The 22,745-nt window shown below is 35.7% G+C and overlaps 1 protein-coding gene across 2 annotated transcripts in view; it reads left to right on the top strand.

Moving 5' to 3' along the window:
- GABRB2 (gamma-aminobutyric acid type A receptor subunit beta2) overlaps window positions 1-22,745 on the top strand; it is a gene marked incomplete at both ends in the record, with an annotated part of 293,074 nt that overhangs the window by 129,096 nt on the left and 141,233 nt on the right. For both annotated transcript variants that reach the window (XM_082652408.1, XM_082652407.1), the window contains one exon: window positions 11,714-11,796. In XM_082652408.1, the coding sequence (XP_082508534.1) occupies window positions 11,714-11,796 (83 nt within the window). The remainder of the gene's footprint in view (window positions 1-11,713; window positions 11,797-22,745) is intronic.

Below are 22,745 nucleotides of genomic sequence, written 5' to 3'. Positions count from 1 at the left end.
CAATCTTACTTTTTTTGGTGATTACAAAGTTGAGCATAGTAGCCCATGTGACTCTGCATGAAGACTTGTAAAGAGTTTTTAAAAACAGTTATGCATGAGTATTGGAGATTTTCATTTAAGCAGAAGGCTTCTGTGGAGGTAAATCAAGAGCATATGCTGGAAGAAAAATGCTGAGGGAGCCTTCGATCAGGAGAGAACATTAAGTGGGACTCCTAGGGGAAAGGCCTGTTTGTGCCTGTCTGGGGTGGGCTAATCTACATAATTGACTAAAACAGAATGAACAGCTGTGAAATACAGCATTTGAGTGTGTGGGTAAAACAAAATTACAAAATATACAGGGTCACTGAACATGTAATGTATTTTCATAGCATTATAGAATTTCCAGGCTCATTTGGGATATAAGAAATTGGCCAGTCCTCCAGAGAAGCTAAATGACTTCATCAGGGTCAACTAGCTAGTTAGTGATAGCCTGGTAGTTAAGTACCTGGTCTCTGGAGACAACCATCCTCGATTTCAATCTCAAGTCCACCACACCGTCTGTGACTTTTAGAGAAAATCACTCTACCAACCTGTGCCTCTGTTTTCTTTTTCAAATTTTTTTCTTGAATTTTATTTTATTTATTTTTTTATGGCAGGATATTGCTAATTATCTATTTTATACATATTAGTGTATACATGTCAATCCCAGTCTCCCGATTCATCCCACCACCACCCCCCACGTCTGCTTTCCCCCCTTGGTGTCCATACATTTGTTCTTTACATCTGTGTCTCTATTTCTGCCCTGTAAACCGGTTCATCTGTACGATTTTTCTAGATTCCACGTATAGGCGTTAATATAGGATATTTTTCTCTTTCTGACTTACTTCACTCTGTATGACAGACACTATGGTCCATCCACCTCACTACAAATAATTCAATTTCATTTCTTTTTATGGCTGAGTAATATTCCATTGTGTGAATGTGCCACATCTTCTTTATCCATTCGTCTGTCGAAGGACACTTAGGTTGCTTCCATGTCCGGGCTATTGTAAATAGAGCTGCAATGAACATTGTGGTACATGACTCTTTTTGAATTATGGTTTTCTCAGGGTATATGCCCAGTAGTGGGATTGCTGGGTCATATGGTAGTTCTATTTTTAGTTTTTTCAGGAACCTCCGTACTGTTCTCCTCAGTGGCTGTATCAATTTACATTCCTATCAACAGTGCAAGAGGGTTGCCTTTTCTCCACACCCTCTCCAGCATTTCTTTATTTATTTATTTTTAAAAGTTTGTATATTTTTTCTTATTAGTCATCCATTTAATACACATCAGTGGATACATGTCAATCGCAATCACCCAATTCATCACACGACCACCCCCACCCCCCACTGCTTCCCCCCCTTGGTGTCCATACATTTGTTCTTTGCATCTGTGTCTCAATTTCTGCTCTGCAAACCGGTTCATCTGTACCATTTTCTAGGTTCCACATATATGCATTAATATACGATATTTGTTTTCCTCTTTCTGACTTACTTCATTCTGTATGACAGTCTCTAGATGCATCCACGTCTCTACAAATGACCCAGTTTCATTCCTTTTTATGGCTAAGTAATATTCCATTGTATATATGTACCACATCTTCTTTATCCATTTGTCTGTCGATGGGCATCTAGGTTGCTTCCATGACCTGGCTATTGTAAATAGTGCTGCAAAGAACATTGGGGTGCATATATCTTTTAAATTACTGTTTTCTCTGGTATATGCCCAGTAGTGGGATTGCTGGGTCATATGATAATTCTGTTTTTAGTTCTTTAAGGAACCTCCATACTGTTCTCCACAGTGGCTGTATCAATTTACATTTCCACCAACAGTGCAAGAGGGTTCCCTTTTCTCCACACCCTCTCCAGCATTTGTTGTTTGTAGATTTTCTGATGATGGCCATTCTGACTGGTGTGAGGTGATACCTCATTGTAGTTTTGATTTGCATTTCTCTAATGATTAGTGATTTTGAGCAACCTTTCATGTGTTTGTTGGCAATCTGTATATCTTCTTTGTAGAAATGTCTATTTAGGTCTTCTGCCCATTTTTGGATTGGATTGTTTGTTTTTTTGATATTGAGCTCCATGAGCTGCTTGTAAATTTTAGAGATTAATCCTTTGTCTGATGTTTCATTTGCAAATATTTTCTTCCATACTGAGGGTTGTCTTTTCATCTTGTTTATGGTTTTTGTGCTGTGCAAAAGCTTTTAAGTTTCATTAGGTCCCAATTGTTTATCTTTGTTTTTATTTCTATTGCTCTGGGAGGTGGATCAAAAAACCCCTTGCTGTGCTTTATGTCAAACAGTGCTCTTCCTGTGTTTTCCTCTAAGAGTTTTATAGTGCCCAGTCTTACATTTAGGTCTTTAATCCATTTTGAGTTTATTTTTGTGTATGGTGTTAGGGAGTGTTCTAGTATCATTCTTTTACATGTAGCTGTCCAGTTTTCCCAGCATCACTTATTGAAGAGACTGTCTTTTCTCCATTGTATATCTTTGCCTCCTTTCTCATAGATTAGTTGACCATAGGTGTGTGAGTTTATCTCTGGGCTTTCTATCCTGTTCCATTGATCCATATTTCTGTTTTTGTGCCAGTACCATATTGTCTTGATTACTGTAGCTTTGTAGTATAGTCTGAAGTCAGGGAATCTGATTCCTCCAGCTCCATTTTTTTCCCTCAATACTGCTTTGGCTCTTCCGGGTCTTTTGTGTCTCCATACAAATATTAAGACTTTTTGTTCTAGATCTGTAAAAAATGCCATTGGTAATTTGATAGGGATTGCATTGACTCTGTAGCTTCCTTTGGGTAGTATAGTCATTTTCACAATATTGATTCTTCCAATCCAAGAACATGGTATATCTCTCCGTTTGTTGGTATCATCTTTCATTTCTTTCATCAGTGTCTTATAGTTTTCTGCATAAAAGTCTTTTGTCTCCCTAGGTAGATTTATTCCTAGGTATTTTATTCTTTTTGTTGTAGTGGTAAATGGGAGTGTTTCCTTAAATTCTCTTTCAGATTTTTCATCATTACTGTATAGGAATGCAGGAGATTTCTGTGCATTAATTTTGTATCCAGCAACTTTACCAAATTCATTGATTAGCTCTAGTAGTTTTTTGGTGGCATCTTTAGGATTCGCTATGTATGGTATCGTGTCATTTGCAAACAGTGACAGTTTTACTTCTTCTTTTCCAATTTGTGTTCCTTTTATTTTTTTTTTCTTCTCTGATTGCCACGGCTAGGACTTCCAGAGCTATGTTGAATAATAGTGGTGAGAGTGGACGTCCTTGTCTTGTTCCTGATCTTAGAGGAAATGCTTTCAGTTTTTCACCGTTGAGAATGATGTTTGCTCTGTGTTTGTCATATATGGCCTTTATAATGTTGAAATAGGTTCCCTCTCTGCCCACTTTCTGGAGAGTTTTTATCATAAATGAGTGTTGAATTTTGTCAAAAGCTTTCTCTGGCTCTATTGAGATGATCATATGGTTTTTATTCTTCAGTTTGTTAATATGGTGTATCACATTGATTGATTTGCATATACTGAAGAATCCTTGCATCTCTGGGATAAATCCCACTTGATCATGGTATATGATCCTTTTAATGTATTGTTGGATTCTGTTTGCTAGCATTTTGTTGAGGATTTTTCAATCTATTTTCATCAGTGATATTGGTCTCTAATTTTCTTTTTTTGAAGTATCTCTGTCTGGTTTTGGTATCAGGGTGATGGTGGCCTCATAGAATGAGTTTGCGAGTGTTCCTTCCTCTGCAATTTTTTGGAAGAGTTTGAGAAGGATGGGTGTTAGCTCTTCTCTAAATGTTTGATAGAATTCACCTGTGAAGCCATCTGGTCCTGGACTTTTGTTTGTTGGAAGATTTTTAATCACAGTTCCAATTTCATTACTTGTGATTGGTCTGTTCATATTTTCTGTTTCTTCCTGGTTCAGTCTTGGAAGGTTATACCTTTCTAAGAATTTGTCCATTTCTTCCAGGTTGTTCATTTTATTGGCATAGAGTTGCTTGTAGTAGTCTCTTAGGATGCTTTGTATTTCTGCAGTGTCTGTTGTAACTTCTCCTTTTTCATTCCTAATTTTATTGATTTGAGTCCTCTCTCTCTTTTTCTTGTTGTGTCTGGCTAATGGTTTATCAATTTTGTTTATCTTCTCTAAGAACCAGCTTTTAGTTTTATTGATCTTTGCTATTGTTTTCTTTGTTTCTATTTCATTTATTTCTGCTCTGATGTTTATGATTTCTTTCCTTCTGCTAACCTTGAGTTTTGTTTGTTCTTCTTTCTCTAGTTCCTTTAGGTGTAAGGTTGGATTGTTTACTTGAGATTTTTCTTGTTTCTTGAGGTAGGATTGTATTGCTATAAAATTCCCTCTTACAACTGCTTTTGCTGTATCCCATAGGTTTTGGTTCATCATGTTTTCATTGTCATTTGTCTCTAGGTATTTTTTGATTTCCTCTCTGATTTCTTCAGTGATCTCTTGGTTATTTAGTAACGTATTGTTTAGCCTCCATGTATTTGTGTTTTTTACGTTTTTTTCCCTCTAATTCATTTCTAATCTCATAGCGTTGTGGTCAGAAAAGATGCTTGGTACGATTTCAGTTTTCTTAAATTTAGTTAGGCTTGATTTGGACCCAAGATGTGACCTATCCTGGAGAATGTTCCGTGTGCACTTGAGAAGAAAGTGTAATCTGCTGTTATTGGATAGAATGTCCTATAAATATCAATTAAATCTATCTCGTCTATTGTGTCATTTAAAGCGTCTGTTTCCTTATTTACTTTCATTTTGGATGATCTGTCCATTGGTGTAAGTGAGGTGTTAAAGTCCCCCACTATTATTCTGTTACTGTCGATTTCCTCTTTTAGAGCTGTTAGCAGTTGCCTTATGTATTGAGGTGCTCCTATGTTGGGTGCATATATATTTATAATTGTTATATCTTCTTCTTGGATTGATCCTTTGATCATTATGTATTGTCCTTCCTTGTCTCTTGTAACATTCTTTATTTTAAAGTCTATTTTATCTGATATGAGTATGGCTACTCCAGCTTTCTTTTGATTTCCATTTGCATGGAATATCTTTTTCCATCCCCTCACTTTCAGTCTGTATGTGTCCCTAGGTCTGAAGTGGGTCTCTTGTAGACAGCATATATATGGGTCTTATTTTTGTATCCAGTCAGCAAGCCTGTGTCTTTTGGTTGGAGCATTTAATCCTTTGACATTTAAGGTAATTATCGATATGTATGTTTCCATTACCGTTTTCTTAATTGTTTTGGGTTTGTTTTTGTAGGTCCTTTTCTTGTCTTGCGTTTCCCACTTAGAGAAATTCCTTTAGCATTTGTTGTAGAGCTGATTTGGTGGTGCTGAATTCTCTTAGCTTTTGCTTGTCTGTAAAGCTTTTGATTTCTCCATCAAATCTGAATGAGATCTGTACTTGGTAGAGTAATCTTGGTTGTAGGTTCTTCCCTTTCATCACATTAAGTATATCATGCCACTCCCTTCTGACTTGTAGAGTTTCTGCTGAGAAATTAGCTGTTAACCTTGTGGGAGTTCCCTTGTATGTTATTTGTCATTTTTCTCTTGCTGCTTTCAATAATTTTTCTTTGTTTTAATTGTTGTCAATTTGATTACTATGTGTCTTGGCATATTTCTCCTTGGGTTTATCCTGCCTGGAACTCTCAGTTCTTCCTGTACTTGGGTGGCTATTTCCTTTCCCATGTTAGGGAAGTTTTTCACTATAATCTCTTCAGATATTTTTCTGGGTCCTTTCTCTCTCTCTTCTCCTTCTGGGACCTGTATAATGCGAATGTTGGTGTGTTTAATGTTGTCCCAATGCTCTCTTAGACTGTCTTCATTTCTTTTCATTCTTTTTTCTTTATTCTTTATTCACTGCTCCGTGGCAGTGAATTCCACCATTCTGTCTTCCCAGTCACTTATCCATTCTTCTGCCTCAGTTTTTCTGCTATTGATTCCTTCTAGTGTGGTTTTTCATTTCAGTTATTGTACTGTTCATCTCTGTTTGCTTGTTCTTTAATTCTTCTAGGTCTTTGTTAAACATTTCTTTCATCTTCTTGATCTTTGTCTCCATTCTTTTTCTGAGGTCCTGGATCAACTTCACTATCATTATTCTGACTCTTTTTCTAGAAGATTGCCTATCTCCACTTCTTTAGGTGTCTTTATGGGGTTTTATCTTGTTCCTTCATGTCGTGCATAGTCCTCTGCCTTTTTCTTTTGTCTATCTTTCTGTGAATGTGGTTTTCATTCCACAGGCTGCAGGATTGTAGTTCTTCTCGCTTATTCTGTCTGCCCTCTCTCAATTTTCCTATCTGTAAAATGGGAATAGTAATAGGATGCTCCGCATGTTAAATGAGATGATACATTTCAGTAACACTAGATCGTGTCTGGAATATAGTAGGTGGTCAATTAATTTGAGGTGTATTTACTATTATTGAGCATGCCAAGCTGAAGTCACCTAAACTCTACAGTAGATTTTCTATCTACTCTACAAAAAGCAAGAGCATATCACAAGAGCAGATATATGTGAGAAATTAGTTTCCCAGCTAAAATAGTTTTAAGATACAAAATAATGTCAAGTCTTCTTGGAGATATTAAAACAAAAAATTTTAAGTACCTTTGTGGGAAATGACTCAGATGAGCTCTTTAGAACTCTTTGAAATTTCAGTTCATCCTCTAATGCTTAAATTCAGTAATTGGAATTTTCCCCCAGAGCTGAAGTCTTTAATGTTTGTTTTACAGTTCACAAGATATGTATCAATGTATTTTTTGATAACTGACCTTTTTTAACATCCTAATTTTTCTCTATTAATCCTGCATACTAATACCAGGGGGTTCCTTTATTCCTTGTAATTAGAATAAGTTGTGCTTTTAGGTAAATGTACATTTTGAACAAAGGAAAAGCGTGTGGTGAATTAGAACAATATGTTTTGAATATAGTTGAGGATAAGGCAGCTGACTTTCTTAAAAAATATGCAAAGATGCTGAAAACAAATTTTTTTGTGTGGAATAGCTTGATGGTTGTCTAGATAAAGAAATCAAAGTAAAAGTCCAGAGTCACTTTTCAATAATCTCTGGATGAAATCCTAACAAGTTTTCACATTTTAAAGCACATGTTTAACCATGTACTCTAGCTCCTGAAGTCCCTCTTGAAGAATCTGCTGAAAGACCCCAAGTGTGTCACGTTGATGATTCTGAGTTATTTCCTATTGGCTGAGTGGCAGAGGCATTTATTATTACTTAATAACTGTCTTTGGTCATATTCAAACTTGGAATGATATAGTAGTATCAGTAAATGTCAGGTAATGATACCATAAAATATCTATTATGGCTTTAATATGAAATGCTGGCATAATTGTTGTATTTCTTGATTTTATGCATGACGTTAGTGACTCTTATTTTATTTTACATATTTAGTTTCCTTGCACTATGTCAATATTTTATGACATAAATCATTTTTGATGACAGTGTCCAATGGCTGAGGAATAAAAATTTATCTAAAAATCTCTTAGCCCAGTTGGAATAATCAGTATTCCCCAAAGGTGGCTCTCTTCATGCCATAGTATTCAGCCCCAAAGAAGACACATTTCCACTTTTAGCTATAGAAGATTTGCTACAGGTAAATGAGGTAAATTTTGTAGGTATCCTTGACTGTTTCCTTTGACTGAAAACAGAACTGTCTTCATATATTTCACAATGGTCTTGAAACTTAATCAGGATGCCTGCCTAATGAGTTATTAGCTTCACTTCAAAGACTCCTAGTAGTGATGTTGAGTAATTTAAGGCCCATTAAGGATCTTTATCAGGATTCAGAAAGGCATGTTCATGAAAACCCTTTAAGTATATTTGTTTTATTGACTTATTCTTAGAGAAACAACCCTGTTACAAATCTGAAAGTCCCCGAGAATAGATTTTGATGTTGATTGTTGAGCTTTTCTGAGTAAGATTCACTTCAGGGTAGCTTCTTCTGTAAGGATGATTTTGACTTTTAAATTTGCTTGAGAATTTTTTATATAAATTAAATCAGACACTTAATCTAGAGAATTACTTCAAAATCCTCAATTTGGGAATACTTATGACCATGGCTGTCTTTGTTGTTGTTGTTATTATTATTTTTATTTTAATCTTGGGTTATTGACATATGTCAACACCTGGCAAGATTTTTGAGGTAGAAATAAGGAAAAAATTGTTCCTGCTCTCACAAAGCACCTAGAAAATATGCAGATTGGTTACACGTCAGTACTTTGTCCTAAAAGTTGTTAGTAAGAATTTCGTATACACATATGGCATGATGACTCTTTTGAGTATTTATATATCATATTTTATAGCTCTGCTTTGCTTATAAAATAAGTTTGTGGGTATTCTACATTTCTTCATGTATACAAACATATACATATGCACACTACCAAGTAACGACTGGCTAAATGAGTTATCACTGTATTTACTCATTAGCAGTGAGTAATAACAAAAGATGCAGAATATTTAATGTTACAGATTTTTTCCTACTTTTATTATCTCACAGCAAAGCAGGATGGCAAGTTTTTAGTTCAGGGTTTCAGGAGCAACCTACTATTGGCGCGTGTAAGTGACTTATCTCAGGTCACTCATCCTGGTTTGTATGATCAGGATTCCAAATGGATTATTTTGGCTACAGTTTCTGTTTTAATCCAACAGGAGATACAAATGCTTATAAACATCAACTAGAAAACATTTATATATATTTTTTAGTTTTACAGAGTATACTATAGCATTAAAAACAGTAAAACATTGGTGTGAATATGAATGTTGTTGATGTGAGAAAAACACTTTCATAATACTTCATTTTTAAAACATGAGTAGAAACTCAGTTGCTTCTACAATAGAATTAGTCAATTTATTTTTCTTGCTCACAGCACTAGTGTTCACAGATGTTAGTTGCCATGAATATGCATCAGCAGAAAGTGTAAACTACAACCTGTTGTAGCAATTGCAAATTTCACCTCACTTACACAGTCAGTCATCTATTTATGGCTCTCCTTTTTTATGGTATGTATGCTCTTGTATCTTTCATGTCTTTTGTGTTCATTCTATCAAATGAAGTTGATTTTCTCTAGTGTCTCAAGATGGAGATTGTCTGCTATTTTTCATAAATAGCATGAGAATTTGGTATGCCCACTATGCACCTAATTATATTTCCTTTGAATATTTCTCTTCTATACAGTTCAATTTCCTGTATGTTAGTGGTAATTCAGGTTGGATCTACACTTTGGAAAAAGTCAGTGGACCAGTGAAAAATTTAGCCAAGTATCACATAGCCAAAATAAATTCTTTTTTTAACCCTGAGTAAATGTGAATGTTAATTTTTATATAATTTTTAGAATTTATAAAATATAGGTATTTGATCAGTCCCACTGAAAGGAAAAACAATCAGTTCGATACTAAGATAAACTCTGGTACTAGTTATGTAATGCTAATTAAGTGGATTAAAATTTACTTACTGTGAAAAATATAAAAAGAATCCCTAAAACCTAAGACACATTGTAAGTTTAAAAAAAGAGAAATGATGCAATAAAATAATCCTCCAAATAAAAGATTTATGCACAGCAAAACCAGCTGCTTGACTCTGTATAATTCATGTATTTATCCTTTCAACAGATACTTTTTGATTCACTTACACAGAAAAAAGTCTGTGTCTTTCAACAGCTTAAATTTTACTGGGAAAAATAGTTCTTACAAGAAAAGAAATAAGCAAGATAATTTCAGATTGTAGTAATTCCTTGAAGGAAATAAACAGCTAAGATGGAGCATTAGTTAAGGCAGCCACTTTGGGTGGGCTGCTCAGGAAAGCCCTTTCAGAGGAGTTGATTTTTCAGCTAAAGGATCGGAAAACATGCTCTGTGAGTATCGGGGGGGACACACGTTCTAGGCAGAGAGAACACATGTTAAGGCTGGAAATAGTGAGTGAGGACTTGGTATGAGAAAATACTGGGAGAGAAGGGTGAGATTACTCAGGGCACAATAGGCCACAGCCAAGACTGGAGTTTTTGGAAGAGCCACTGAAAATTTTAAAGAGGAGGGATGAAATCTGATCTATGGTTTTAAAACATCTGACTGTTGTATGAATTATAGTTAGTAGGGAGGCACATGGAGAGGCTAGGAGACCAAGATACTATAATAACATGGAAGTGAGGCAATGGGACCACAGACACTGAGGAAGGCAGTGGAGGTGGAAAGGAGTCGAGGCAGAGTAGCCATCTCCTGGTGAAGGAGAGCAAGGAGCCCAGGATGAACATCACCCCTAGGATGCTCACTTATCTCTAAAGAGGAAAACAAAAATGAACAGAGCACAAACCCGAATGAAGAAGTCATCAAACTAAAGAGGCATGAACTACTTACATGAAGTCATTTAGGTATTTCCATCCTATAGCTGAGGAGTAGGACTCTCACACCTAACTAAGGAATTTCAGAGATTCAGTCTACCTGCACTACTTGTCTAAGCTCTGCCCAAGACCTTCTAATGAAAAAGACCTAGCTATGGATTGTTTCTCCCAAGCTGGATCTGCATCTTATTTCTCTGTTTCCAACACACAGTATATAGTACCTCTAGGAGCAGAGTAAGCAAAGTTGGTCAAACTTAACATCAGTTTGTCCTCTTAGTTTTTTTCAGCAGATGTGAAGGGCCTATTACATAAATTATTCTATTAGTTCATACAGAAACTCTGTTAGGCTGTTATTACTGTTGTTGTGAAGAATGCCCCCTTTTTACAGACAAAGAAACTAAGGTTGGTTAGGAGATATTAACCATCTGGATGTGTATCACAGTTAGTGAGGCAGAATTAGAACCCAAACCTATGTCTGTGTGTTTTAAAACTTCTGCTTTTCCATAACATTGTGCTGCCTTATTGATCAGAAACCAAATTGATAAATCATTTAGGGCGGTATGCTTTTTGGCTCTTTCTAGCAGGTCTTCCATTAGTGAAAAGTGAGATTAGTGAAAAATGGTGACAGAGAAATATAAAGACATTAAAGAGACATATTCATTTCTTCCTGATAAATTAATAAAGGTACAGTGTGTCCTAAATAAATAACTGTGCCAACCAACAGGAGGAAGCTCTCCAACAGGCCTTGAGAATATCAGATTACTCAGGACAGAGCAAATCAGGTGACAGATGACAGGCATATGGTATGTTATACTAATACACTTGCAAAGCACCACACTATGTATAGAAAGGTCAAAAATGATGGACCAAAGCCAAGATTGTTGGAAGGTTTGATTTTAGGGTCTTGAGAAGGGGAGGAGAAAACAAATGTGAGTGCAAGAGTAATATCCATGTTGGTTTTCTCAATCACCTTTGATACTTGTAAGCTAGAGTCCTGGGACGGCCCCCTCCCACCCCCAAGACCTTCTGGAGAATGGGAACTGCCTGTTTAACAAACGTTCCCAGGTGATTTGGGTACCAAGTAGGTAATGGACCACATCTTGGGAGAATACTGATTTAGTCCACTCTGTTTAATTTACAAAGCATCGTGAGGCTCATCAAGGAAAATGGTTATCCAAAGTTGTAGCACTCTTTTTTTTGTTGTTAGAGCTTAAGCTAAATCAGTCTCCTAGAGGCCCAGTGCTGTCTTCTTTGAGACTTAGATTTAGTTTCTCCAGCTCAGTCATGGATCAGCTAACGGCATGTATCATTGATATTTCTCTTCTAGAATCACAACCACAGCTGCCTGCATGATGGACCTGAGGCGGTACCCACTGGATGAACAAAACTGCACCTTGGAAATTGAAAGCTGTAAGTTTTTCTGACAATCCAGTTAGACTGAACTTGGCTTTAAGGTTCTCCTTGGGCAAAGGTCTCCTACCCTGGTTCACATCCACAACACAAGTCCTGCAAAGGTTGTGCTAGTGTGCCAAATTTTGTGGAGGGAGGTGCTCACAGTGTCTTCCCTCAGTCATGCTGCCACCCTCTTAGTGTCATCCCTAAGTCCCTGGGAGGGATGTGTAGGGAAGCAGTAATCTAGCAATAAAAGGAAGATACTAAGAGTCTGGAAGGACACCAAGGGCTATTTCAGGAATTTATTATATGGAATTGTTGCAACTAGCTGCAACAGGCTTGGAAAAATAGGTGGAGATGGCAGCATAACACGAGATGTCCTTATTGCCTTTGCCTTTCACAAATGTTATCTCTGCAATTAATTGCAGAGTAAAAGTGGCCTCTGGATTAGTTAAAACATTCATAGAGTGTGGATTGGTGGAATATTTTTTACTTCGAGGGGCTATTTTCATTGTTTCAAATTTATTTTACATTCTTGCTGAAGGCCATATGATGAGCAAGATTGGTGTATGTGTGTTTTTATTCTCTTTCCTGTGCTGACCTGTTTTACAATGTTGGTGCTTTTCTAGGCCGCATTTTCAGCATCCTTCTTGATGATTCAGTCACCTACCCTGTTGACTGGGCTAAAGCGTTTATTTCATAACCCATTTCCATTTCAGAGGTCACACAGAGAGGTCGTTTGAGGTGGAGTAGGATTTCAAATCTTTTTTCTCTCTCAATTCTTTGCAGTGTTTTCCTATTTAATCCTATCAAACAATTGGAAGCTGATGATTTTATATCCAGCATTCTAGATAATGACTAGCTTGACTGCTTTGTGGATACTCTCAGTCTTTGGGAGGAACTCTAGCCTTGGCGAGCCATGAAACTCTAAATCACTGCTCTGAGCAGAAATACTGCATTTATGACACATTGCTGGTAGTTTTGCCCATTTCAAAAAATAGCTTCGAGGGATAATTAAATTTATATGCACTTTTTGAAGAACCTGATTGCATACTTGTATTTCCAAATCATCATTATTTTCACATTAGATCTTTGCCATAAAGAACTATTTAATGAAATTGGTCCAAGGGATTTTGATGATGATTATTTTTATGTAGATATCTCTCGGATAACTTTGCTTTTTTGTAACTCATGACACAGTTTAGAGAATAATGTTCTTCAAAGTTCAAATTCTTTCGTTGTTTCAAATCGCTGATATAAGGATATTTTGAAAAAAGTATGTTGCTGTGTACTACAAATGAATTTTTGTGGTAAGAGCATTTTTTTGTGGTAGAATTTGACTGGAATTTTAAATAATCATAATTGTACATGGTTAAAGCACCTGCACTGATGTAATGTCACTTGCGCCTTTCACAACCCTCATAGTAGTAAACGAGGCCTTTTTATTTTGAAGAACCGATGATGCCTAAGGACACAGGCAGCATCCAAGTGTTCCATGTAATTAAAGTATAATTCTGACATGAATATTCTTTTTGACATGAATATTTAAAAATTAACATGATAACTCCTGGACTTCCCTGGTGACGCAGTGGTTAAGAATCTGCCTGCCAATGCAGGAGACACGGGTTGGAGCCCTGGTCCGGAAGATTCCACATGCCGTGGGGCAAATAAGCCCATGTGCCACAACTACTGAAACCCGTGTGCCACAACTACTGAAGCCCACGCGCCTAGAGCCCATGCTCTGCAACAAGAGAAGCCACCTCAATGAGAAGCCCGTGCATAGCAACGAAGAGTAGCCCCCGCTCACCACAGCTAGAGAAAGCCCTTGTGCAGCAACAAAGACCCAACGTAACCAAAAATAAATAAATAAATTAATTAATTAAAAAAAGAAACATGATAACTCCTTAGACTTTTAGAAAGTTTAAGTTTTATAAAGGGGCTTTTACATATCTCATTTCAGTTCACAATTACCCTGGTAAATGATATAGATTTTTCCAGCTTTTTTGAGATACAATTGACATATGTCATTGTGTGAGTTTAAGATGTACAGTGTGATGATTTGTTATGTGTATGTATTACAAAATGATTACCACAATATGGTTAGTTAACACATTCATCACTTCACATAGTTACCGTGTGTGTGTGTGTGTGTGTGTGTGTGTGTGTGTGTATTAAGAACTTCTAAGATTTACTCTATTAGAAACTTTAAGTATATTGTACAGTATTGTTAACTATAATCACCATTCTGTAGATTAGATACTCAGATCTTATTCACCTTATGAATGAAAGTTTGTACCCTTTAAGTGTTTCTATGAGTTCGGTATTTTTTTAGATTACACATATAAGTAAGATCATACAGAGCTGGTCTTCCTCTCTCTGACTTATTTCACTTAACCTAATGCCCTCATGGTTCATCCATGTTGTCACAAGGATTTCCTTTTTATAGAAGAATAATATTCCATTCTCTGTGTATGTGTGTGTGTGTGTGCGTGTGTGTGTGTGTGTGTGTGTGTGTATCACATCTTCTTTATCCATTCATCCATCAACAGACACCTAGGTTGCCTCTACATCTTGGCTATTATAAAGAATGCTGCATCAGTTAATCTACGACAAAGGAGGCAAGACTACACAATGGTGGAAAGACAGTCTCTTCAACAAATGGTGCGGGAAAAACTGGACAGCTACATGTAAAAAAATGAAATTAGATCACTCTTTTACACAGAAATAAGCTCAAAATAGATTAAAGACCTAAATGTGAGACTGGACACTATAAAACTCCTAGAGGAAAACATAGGCAGAACACTCTCTGACATAAATCGCAGCAATATCTTTTTCAATCCATCTCCCAGAATAATGGAAATAAAAATAAAAATAAACAAATGAGACCTAATTAAACTCAAAAGTTTTTGAACAGCAAAGGCAACCATAAACAAAACAAAAAGACAACCCACAGATTGGGAGAAAATATTTGCAAATATTTTTGGACCGACAAGGGATTAGTCTCCAAAATTTACCAACAGCTCATGAGGCTTAATATCATCAAAACAAACAAGCCAATCAAAAAATGTGCAGAAGACCTAAATAGACATTTCTCCAAAAAAGACATACAGATGGGCAAGAGGCACATGAAAAGATGTTTAATATCGCTAATTATTAGAAAAATGCAAGTCAAAACTACAATGAGATATCACCTCACACCAGTCAAAACAGCTATCGTGAAAAAATCTCTAAACAATAAATGCTGGAGAGGGTGTGGAGCGAAGGGAACCTTCCTACACTGTTGGTGAGAATGTAAATTGGTAAAGCCACTATGGAGAACAGTATGGAGCTTCCTTAAAAAACTAAAAATAGAGCTACCATATGACCCTGCAATCCCACTCCTGGGCATGTATCTGGAGAAAAACATGGTCCAAGAGGATGCACACACCCCAGTGTTCATTGCAGCACTGTTTACAATAGCCAAGACATGGAAGCAACCTAAATGTCCATCGACAGAGGAATGGATAAAGAAGATGTTGTACATGTATACAATGGAATATAACTCAGCCATTAAAAAGATTGAAATAATGCCATTTGCAGCAACATGGACGGACTTAGAGATTGTCATACTGAGTGAAGTAAGTCAGACAGAGAAAGAGAAATATTGTATGGTATCCATTATATATGGAATCTAAAAAAAAAATGATACAAATGAACTTATTTACAAAACAGAAACAGACTCATAGACTTAGAGAACGAACTTATGATTACCGGGCAGAAGGGTGGGAGGAAGGGATAGTTAGGGAGTTTGGGATGGACATGTACACAGTGCTATATTCAAAATGGATAACAAACCAGGGCCTGCTGTATAGCACAGGGAGCTCTGCTCAATGTCATGTGGCAGCCTGGATGGGAGGGGAGTTTGGAGGAGAATGGATACATGTATATGTATGCTGAGTCACTTTGCTGTGCACCTGAAGCTGTCACAACGTTGTTCGTTGGCTATACTACAATATAAAATAAAAAGTTTTAAAAAAAAGAATGTTGCAATGAACATGGTTGTACAGGAACTTCTTAGTGCTAGTGATTTAATTTCTTTTGGATATGTACCCAGAAGCAGGATTGCTGGATCATATGGTAGTTCTGGTTTTAATTTTTTGAGAAACTTCCATACTGTTTTCCATAGTGACTGTACTAATTTACATTCTTATCATCAGTGTACAAGATTCCCTGTTTTTCACATCCTAGCTAGCAAGCACTTATCTGTTGTCTTTTTTATGATAGCCATTCTAACAGGTGTGAGGTTGTTGTTCATTGTGGTTCTGATTTGCATTTCCCTGGTGCAAATTCTTTTGCATGTGGTTATCCAGTTTTCCCAACACCATTCATTGAACGAGACTATCATTTCTCCATTGAGCATTCTTGACTCCCTTGTCAAATATTAGTTGGCCATATATGTGAGGGTTTATTTCTGGACTCTCAGTTCTGCTTCATTGGTCTATGTGTCTGTTTTTACGACAGACCCATACTGCTTTGATTACTGTAGTTTTGTAGGATAGTTTAAAATCAGGAGTGTGATACCTCCAGCTTTATTATTCTTGTTTCATATTGCTTTAGCTATTCAGAATCTTTTGTTCCATACAAATTTTACGATTGTTTGTTCAATTTCTGTAAAAACTGCCATTGGAATTTTGGTAAGTATTGCATTGAATCTATAGATGGCTTTGGGTGGTGGATATTTTAACAATATTAATTCTTCTGATTCATGAACATGGGATATCTTTCCATTTATTTGCATCTTCTTTAGTTTCTTTCATCAATGTTTTATAGATTTCATTGTACAGATCTTTAACCTCCTTGATCAAGCATTCCTTATCTCTAAGTATTGTATTGTTTTTGATGCTCCTGTGAAGAGGATTGTTTTCTTAATTTCATTTTCAGATAGTTTATTGTTAGTGTATAAAATTACAACTGATTTTTATATGTTAATTTTGTATACTTCAACTTTATTGAATTAGTTTGTTCTAGCAGCTTTTTGGCAGTCTTTAAGGTTTTCTATATGCAAGATCATATCACCTGCCAACAGAGACAGTTTTACTTCTTTCTTTCTAATTTGGATATCTTTTATTTCTTTTTTTCTTGCTTGATTGCTATGGCTAGGACTTTTAGTACTGTGTTGAATAGGAGTTGTGAGTGGGCCCCCCTTTTTCTGATCTGAGAGGAAAAGCTTTCAGCCTCTCCTCATTGAGTATGATATGAGCTGTGGGCTTGTTATATAATGGCCTTTATTTTGTTGAGGTACATTCCTTCTAACCTAATTTGTCAAGGATTTTTATCATGAAAAAGTGTTGCTTTTTTCAAATGCTTTTTCTGCATCTATTGAGTTAATTATTATTTTTACCTTTCATTTTGATTTGCATATGCTGAATCATCCTTGCATTCCAGAGCTGAATCCCACTTGCTCATGGTGTATTTTTCCAATGTGCTGTTGAATTTGGTTTGCTAGTATTTTGTTGAGGATTTTTGCATCTATATGTATCAAGGATATTAGCCTGTAGTTTTCTTTTCTTGCAGTATCCTTATCTGACTTTGGTGTCAGGGTAATCCTGGCCTTGTAAAGTGAGTTTGGGAGCATTCCTTTCTCTTTAATTTTTTTTGAATAGTTTAAGAATATTTGGCATTAATTCTTCTTTGAATGCTTGGTAAAATTCACCAGTGAAAATATTTGGTTCTGGTCTTTTCTTTGTTGGGAAGTTTTTCATTACTGATTAAATCTTTTTACTTATCTCTTACTTATAATTGTTTTGTTCATATTTTCTTTTTCTTCATGACTCAGTCTTAGTAAATTGTATGTTTCTAGTAATCTATCCGTTTCTTCTAGATTGTTTAATTTATTGGCGTACAACTGTTCCTAGTAGTCTCATGACCCTTTGTATTTCTGTGGTATCATCTGGAATGGAATGTCTCCTCTTCCATTAATAATTCTATTTATTTGTGCCCTTTTTTTTTCGTTTAGTCTAGCTAAAGGTTTGTCAGTTTTGTTTATCTTTTCAAATACCCAACTCTTAATCTTCTTGATCGTCTATGATTGTTTTATTTTTATTGGTATCCTGTTTTCTATTTTATTTATTTCTGATCTAATCTTTATAATTTCCTCTTTCTGCCAACTTTGGGCCTAGCTTTTTCTTCTTTTCCTAGTTCCTCAAGGTATGTTAGGTTGTTTATTTGAGAACTTTATGTTTTTCTTGATACATGAGTTTACAGCTATGAATATCCTCTTGGAACAGTTTTTGTTGCATTCTATAAGTTTTGTTATGTTGTGTTTCTGTTTCATTTGTCTCAAAAAAATTTTTGTTCACTTTTGATGTACTCTTTTATCCATTGATTGTTCAGGATTGTGTTGTTTTATTTCATATATGTGTGCATTTTCCAGCTTTCCTCCTGTTATTGATTTCCAGTTTCATACCATTGTGGCAGGAAAAGATACTTGATATAATTTCTATCTTCTTGAATTTTTTGAGACTTGTTTTGTGACCTAGCCTATAATATATACTAGAAAATGTTCTGTGCGTGCTTGAGAAGAATGTATATTCTGTTGCTGTCAGGTGGAATGTTCTGTATGTCTCTTAGGTCCATTTGTTCTACAGCATTGTTCAAATCTACTGTTTCCTTATTGATTCTTGGTCTGGATGCTCTAACCATTGTTAAGAGTGGAGTATTAAAGTCCCCAACTATTATTGTATTCCTGTTTATTTCTCCTTTTAGTTCTATTAGTGTTTGCTTTATATATTAAGGTGCTCTAATGTTGCATATATATTTACAATTGTTATATCTTGATAAATTGACCCTTTTATCATTATACAATGACCTTCTTTGTCTCCTGTGGGCATTTTAGTTTAAAATCTATAAGGTAGGTATTAATATTTCTGTCTTTACAGCTAGAGAAACAGACTCAAAGAAGTAAAGTGATTTGCCCCAGATTATGCAGCTACTGACTGGCACAATTTCTCTATACTGATGTGGTAATTGTTAGCTGATTTATCTTAGTAAAGCCCCTGATTTTGTAGGGACCAGATTAACCAGAAGATCTGTATTCTAAAAATTGAACAAATAGCCTGTCCTTATAAAAATTGGAGTTTATTCATATTTAGTCAGACAGTGAATCATTGTTATAGAGAATAAAACATGGTGTTATATTAGTAACATACATGATATTATTATAAGTACATAGTTAACTAATTAAATTGAAATAAGTTTAGGATCCTATCCCTTAAACAACTGGCTTTGAAGTTGATGCCTGACATTTCACCTTATTTATCATTTCTTTCTGTTAAGCAAACTCTAGGCATTCATCCATTCTCCTGCTCCCTCTCCCCTCCCCCCTTCTCCTTACTTCCTTCTTCTCTTCCCTCCTTCCCCTCTTTATTTCTCTTCCTACCTCTCTCAAATGCAAATGAGCCTAATAGTTGCATTATTAAATCACTATCGTCTTGTCTCCATATCAACAATTAATATATTGGTTCCATTCCAGGATAATATAACTTGATTCTGGGAAGCTTAGAGTAGGAGAGTATTAGGATTGAGTTTATTGTTAATTCATTCATGGTTTCATTCATTCAAGAATTTATTTATTCATTAAATATTAATTGAGCACTAATTATATACCAGGTATTGTAATAAACTCTAGAGACATAATGGTGAACAAAAAAAATAGTATCTCTGCCCTCCTTTATTATAATGAGGAAGATAGATATTATTTAAATGAACACATATATGAATGTAAAAATTGCATTAGTGAAAAGTGCTACCAAGATGAAATATTTAGTTCTTTAATATCTTAAAGTAAGATTAGAGCAAGCCTTGAAGTAAAGTGCTGAGGAATCTAGAAGGCCAGTATGGACTATGCTTACTTTATAACTTTTCTTAAATTTAGAGGGATGGAGAAGCTCTGTAGAATTAATGGGATTTGCTGAACTAAATGGGGCCCTGATAATATTTACCACCATGTAGGCAATGAAACCTAATTGCCAAAATAAAAAGGAGAAATCCATCTCCAGGTATTTCCAGTCTTTTCACTTAGAACTAGTTCTCCTTACTTTATACCTACATGCTTCTGTTACCTGTGTGGTCAGCTACATCATACTTTATCCACCTAATTTATATGTATATGTCTATATGTTTCTCTGAATCTTTCAGTCAGTTTGGAAAAGGTATACTGGAATACTCACCTATATTTCTAGGGAAATGTCACCCTAAAAGCACCAAATGATGACAAAGGTACAAGCTAGCCTATATAAATAAAGTTCTTTTGAACTTTGCTGTTTAGGAATAAGATGAATTCTAATAAAGAAACAATAAATTGTCCCAGGTGTGCTGATGCTTTGGAAAGTATGATGCTGCCAAATATAATTTAAGAGTATTAGGACAAATCAAAGACTTATCTCTTTTAAAAAATATATACAGTTCAAATTATGTTACAGAGACACAACATTCCATTATACTACAAGGCCACTTAGTATGTTTCATTCGGGAATGAAAAGTACTGGAAAAAGGGTGAGGGGAGTATTACATATCTTTAAAAGGGTAATAGTTAGGGGGCTCCTCTGTTGTATGCTGAGCCAGTTAAGCTTCTCAATACCAGTATCAGCTACATGGTCCCTCTCCCCTCCTCAGAAGGGTAAGGCTGTCTTATACAGTCTTCATCCCCATATCCAAGTCCTCCAGTTGGGCCATGTGAGCTGCTTGTCTGAAAGGAAGTATGGAATCTTCTCAACTGGATCCATTGACAGTCTGCTCACATTACCAAAACGCAAAGGTTCCTTTTTTTCTCATTTATTTGTGTATTTTTATTTCAGCCTGTCTCTGGGTGATTTGGACTGGACAGTGTCAGCATCCCAGAGAATAAGATCAGTGCTCTGTTTCTGAGTGGTGTTGATTTGTTGATCAATCTCAGCCTTAGTGTGATCCACAGTGAATTAGAGAGTCTAGAAATTTCTCAGCAGCTCTTTCATAGACAGCTTCACAGGACTATGCCAAGTGTTTACCGAGACAGCCAGTCAGGCATCTCCTTTTAGTTTCTTAAAAAAAAAATTCTACTACTGCCCTTTGTGGCAGCATCAGAAACCAGTTCTTGCTGGCCTCTCATAGTCACTGACTACCAGAATGACATGGAGAACGTCACCCTACTTAGCTGAGCCTTGGTTTCCTCGTAGATAAAATGGGGATAATAATATCTACCACCTGAAGTTCTTATGAGGATTAAAAAACTAATATAGATAAAGAATGTAGCTCTTTGCTTGGTACGTGGTAGACATCTAAATAAACAGTAACTTCAGTAATTAATAATTATTTTTATAACATTAATTTTTTATTTTTATATATAGAAAGTCCCACACTGCCACAGATCTTCCCTAATTTTGAGATGTAGTAAATCCAGCCAAGAGACCCAAAGCACAGCATTGCTCTTGTCAACCTTTGTAGATCTTCATCTGGCCCTTGATTTTATTTTCCAAGCAAATTTCATTGTCTGTAGGGCTATCTACTTCCTCATAGATTGTCTCAGCCAGCTGTGCCTACAGTATAAAGTGCAAATTAATTTCTTCTTCCAAAAGGAAAAGAATTAGTAACTAGCTTCAAAGTCCAAAGAGGGAGATTTAATAGTTCTTTGACGTCTGTACTTAGATGAAGTGAAAGGGTAGTTCATTTTTAAATATAATCCATTTATGATTTTGTTAACATTTAAGCAGGTCCAGAGAAGACAGGCATCACCTGCTCAACATCTAAAGCCTCTGTGGTCAGATATGAAAAGGTCCCTGTGAGGGTGTTGGAACAGGCATCTCTCCTTCCTAGCAATATTCACCATGCTTTAGGAAGCAGAAAATATAAATGTGCTTGTTGTCACCTTATTAAATTCCAATTGAATATCATGTAAAAACATCTTCCTATTAGGATATTGTTGGAATAAAAACTCTTCTTTTCAACCGGTTCATTCTAAATAATTCTTATTAAAGAAGTCAATGTAGATGGATACATTTAAGCAGCTTGGATAGTGAATCCAAATTTACTATAGCACAGGATGAATGTGTTATTTTAAGCTGGTTTTGATCCTTTTATTATTTTTTTTAATATTTTAATTTTATTGGAGTATAGTTGATTTACAGCACTGTGTTAGTTTCAGATGTACAGCAAAGTGATTCAGTTATACATATGTTCATTCTTTTTTAGATTCTTTTCTCATATAGGTTATCACAGATCTCTTATCTCATATAGGTTATCTCATATAGGTTATACATATGTTCATTCTTTTTTAGATTCTTTTCTCATATAGGTTATCACAGAACTCTACTCTATGAGTAGAGTTCCCTGTGCTGTACAGTAGGTCTTTGTTGGATATCTATCTTATATATAATAGTGTGTGTATGTTCATCCCAAGCTCCTGATTTATCCCTTGCCCCCATGTTTCCCCTCTGGTAACCATAAGTTTGTTTTCGATATCTGTAAGTCTGTTTTGTAAGTAAGTTCATTTCTATCTTTTAAAAAAAATTAGATTCCACATATGAGTGATATCATATGATATTTGTCTTTCTGTCTGGCTTAGTTCACTTAGTATGATAGTCTCCAGGTCCATCCATGTTACTGCAAATGATATTATTTCATTCTTTTTCTATGGCTGAGTAATATTCCATTGTATATATGTACCACATCTTCTTTATCCATTCCTCTGTCTTTGGACACTTAGGTTGCTTCCATGTCCTGGTTATTGTCAATAGTACTGCAGTGAACATTGGGAAGCATGATTCCTTTTGGATTATGGTTTTCTCTGCATATACAGAGGGCGAATATTTTGGATCCAGGTTATGCTATGTGCTGGTCAATATTTCAGTAGATATACATACAGAATTTTAAGAACTTAGAAAACAAAAAGAGAGCATTGTGTTTATCCACTGCCAAAGTGAAAATTAGTGACACTTTATAGTACGTCAGTAGGT

This window comes from Grampus griseus, assembly GCF_964374135.1.
Source record: "Grampus griseus genome assembly, chromosome: 3".
NCBI lineage: Eukaryota > Metazoa > Chordata > Mammalia > Artiodactyla > Delphinidae > Grampus > Grampus griseus.
This window is presented reverse-complemented; position numbering and strand designations above follow the sequence as displayed.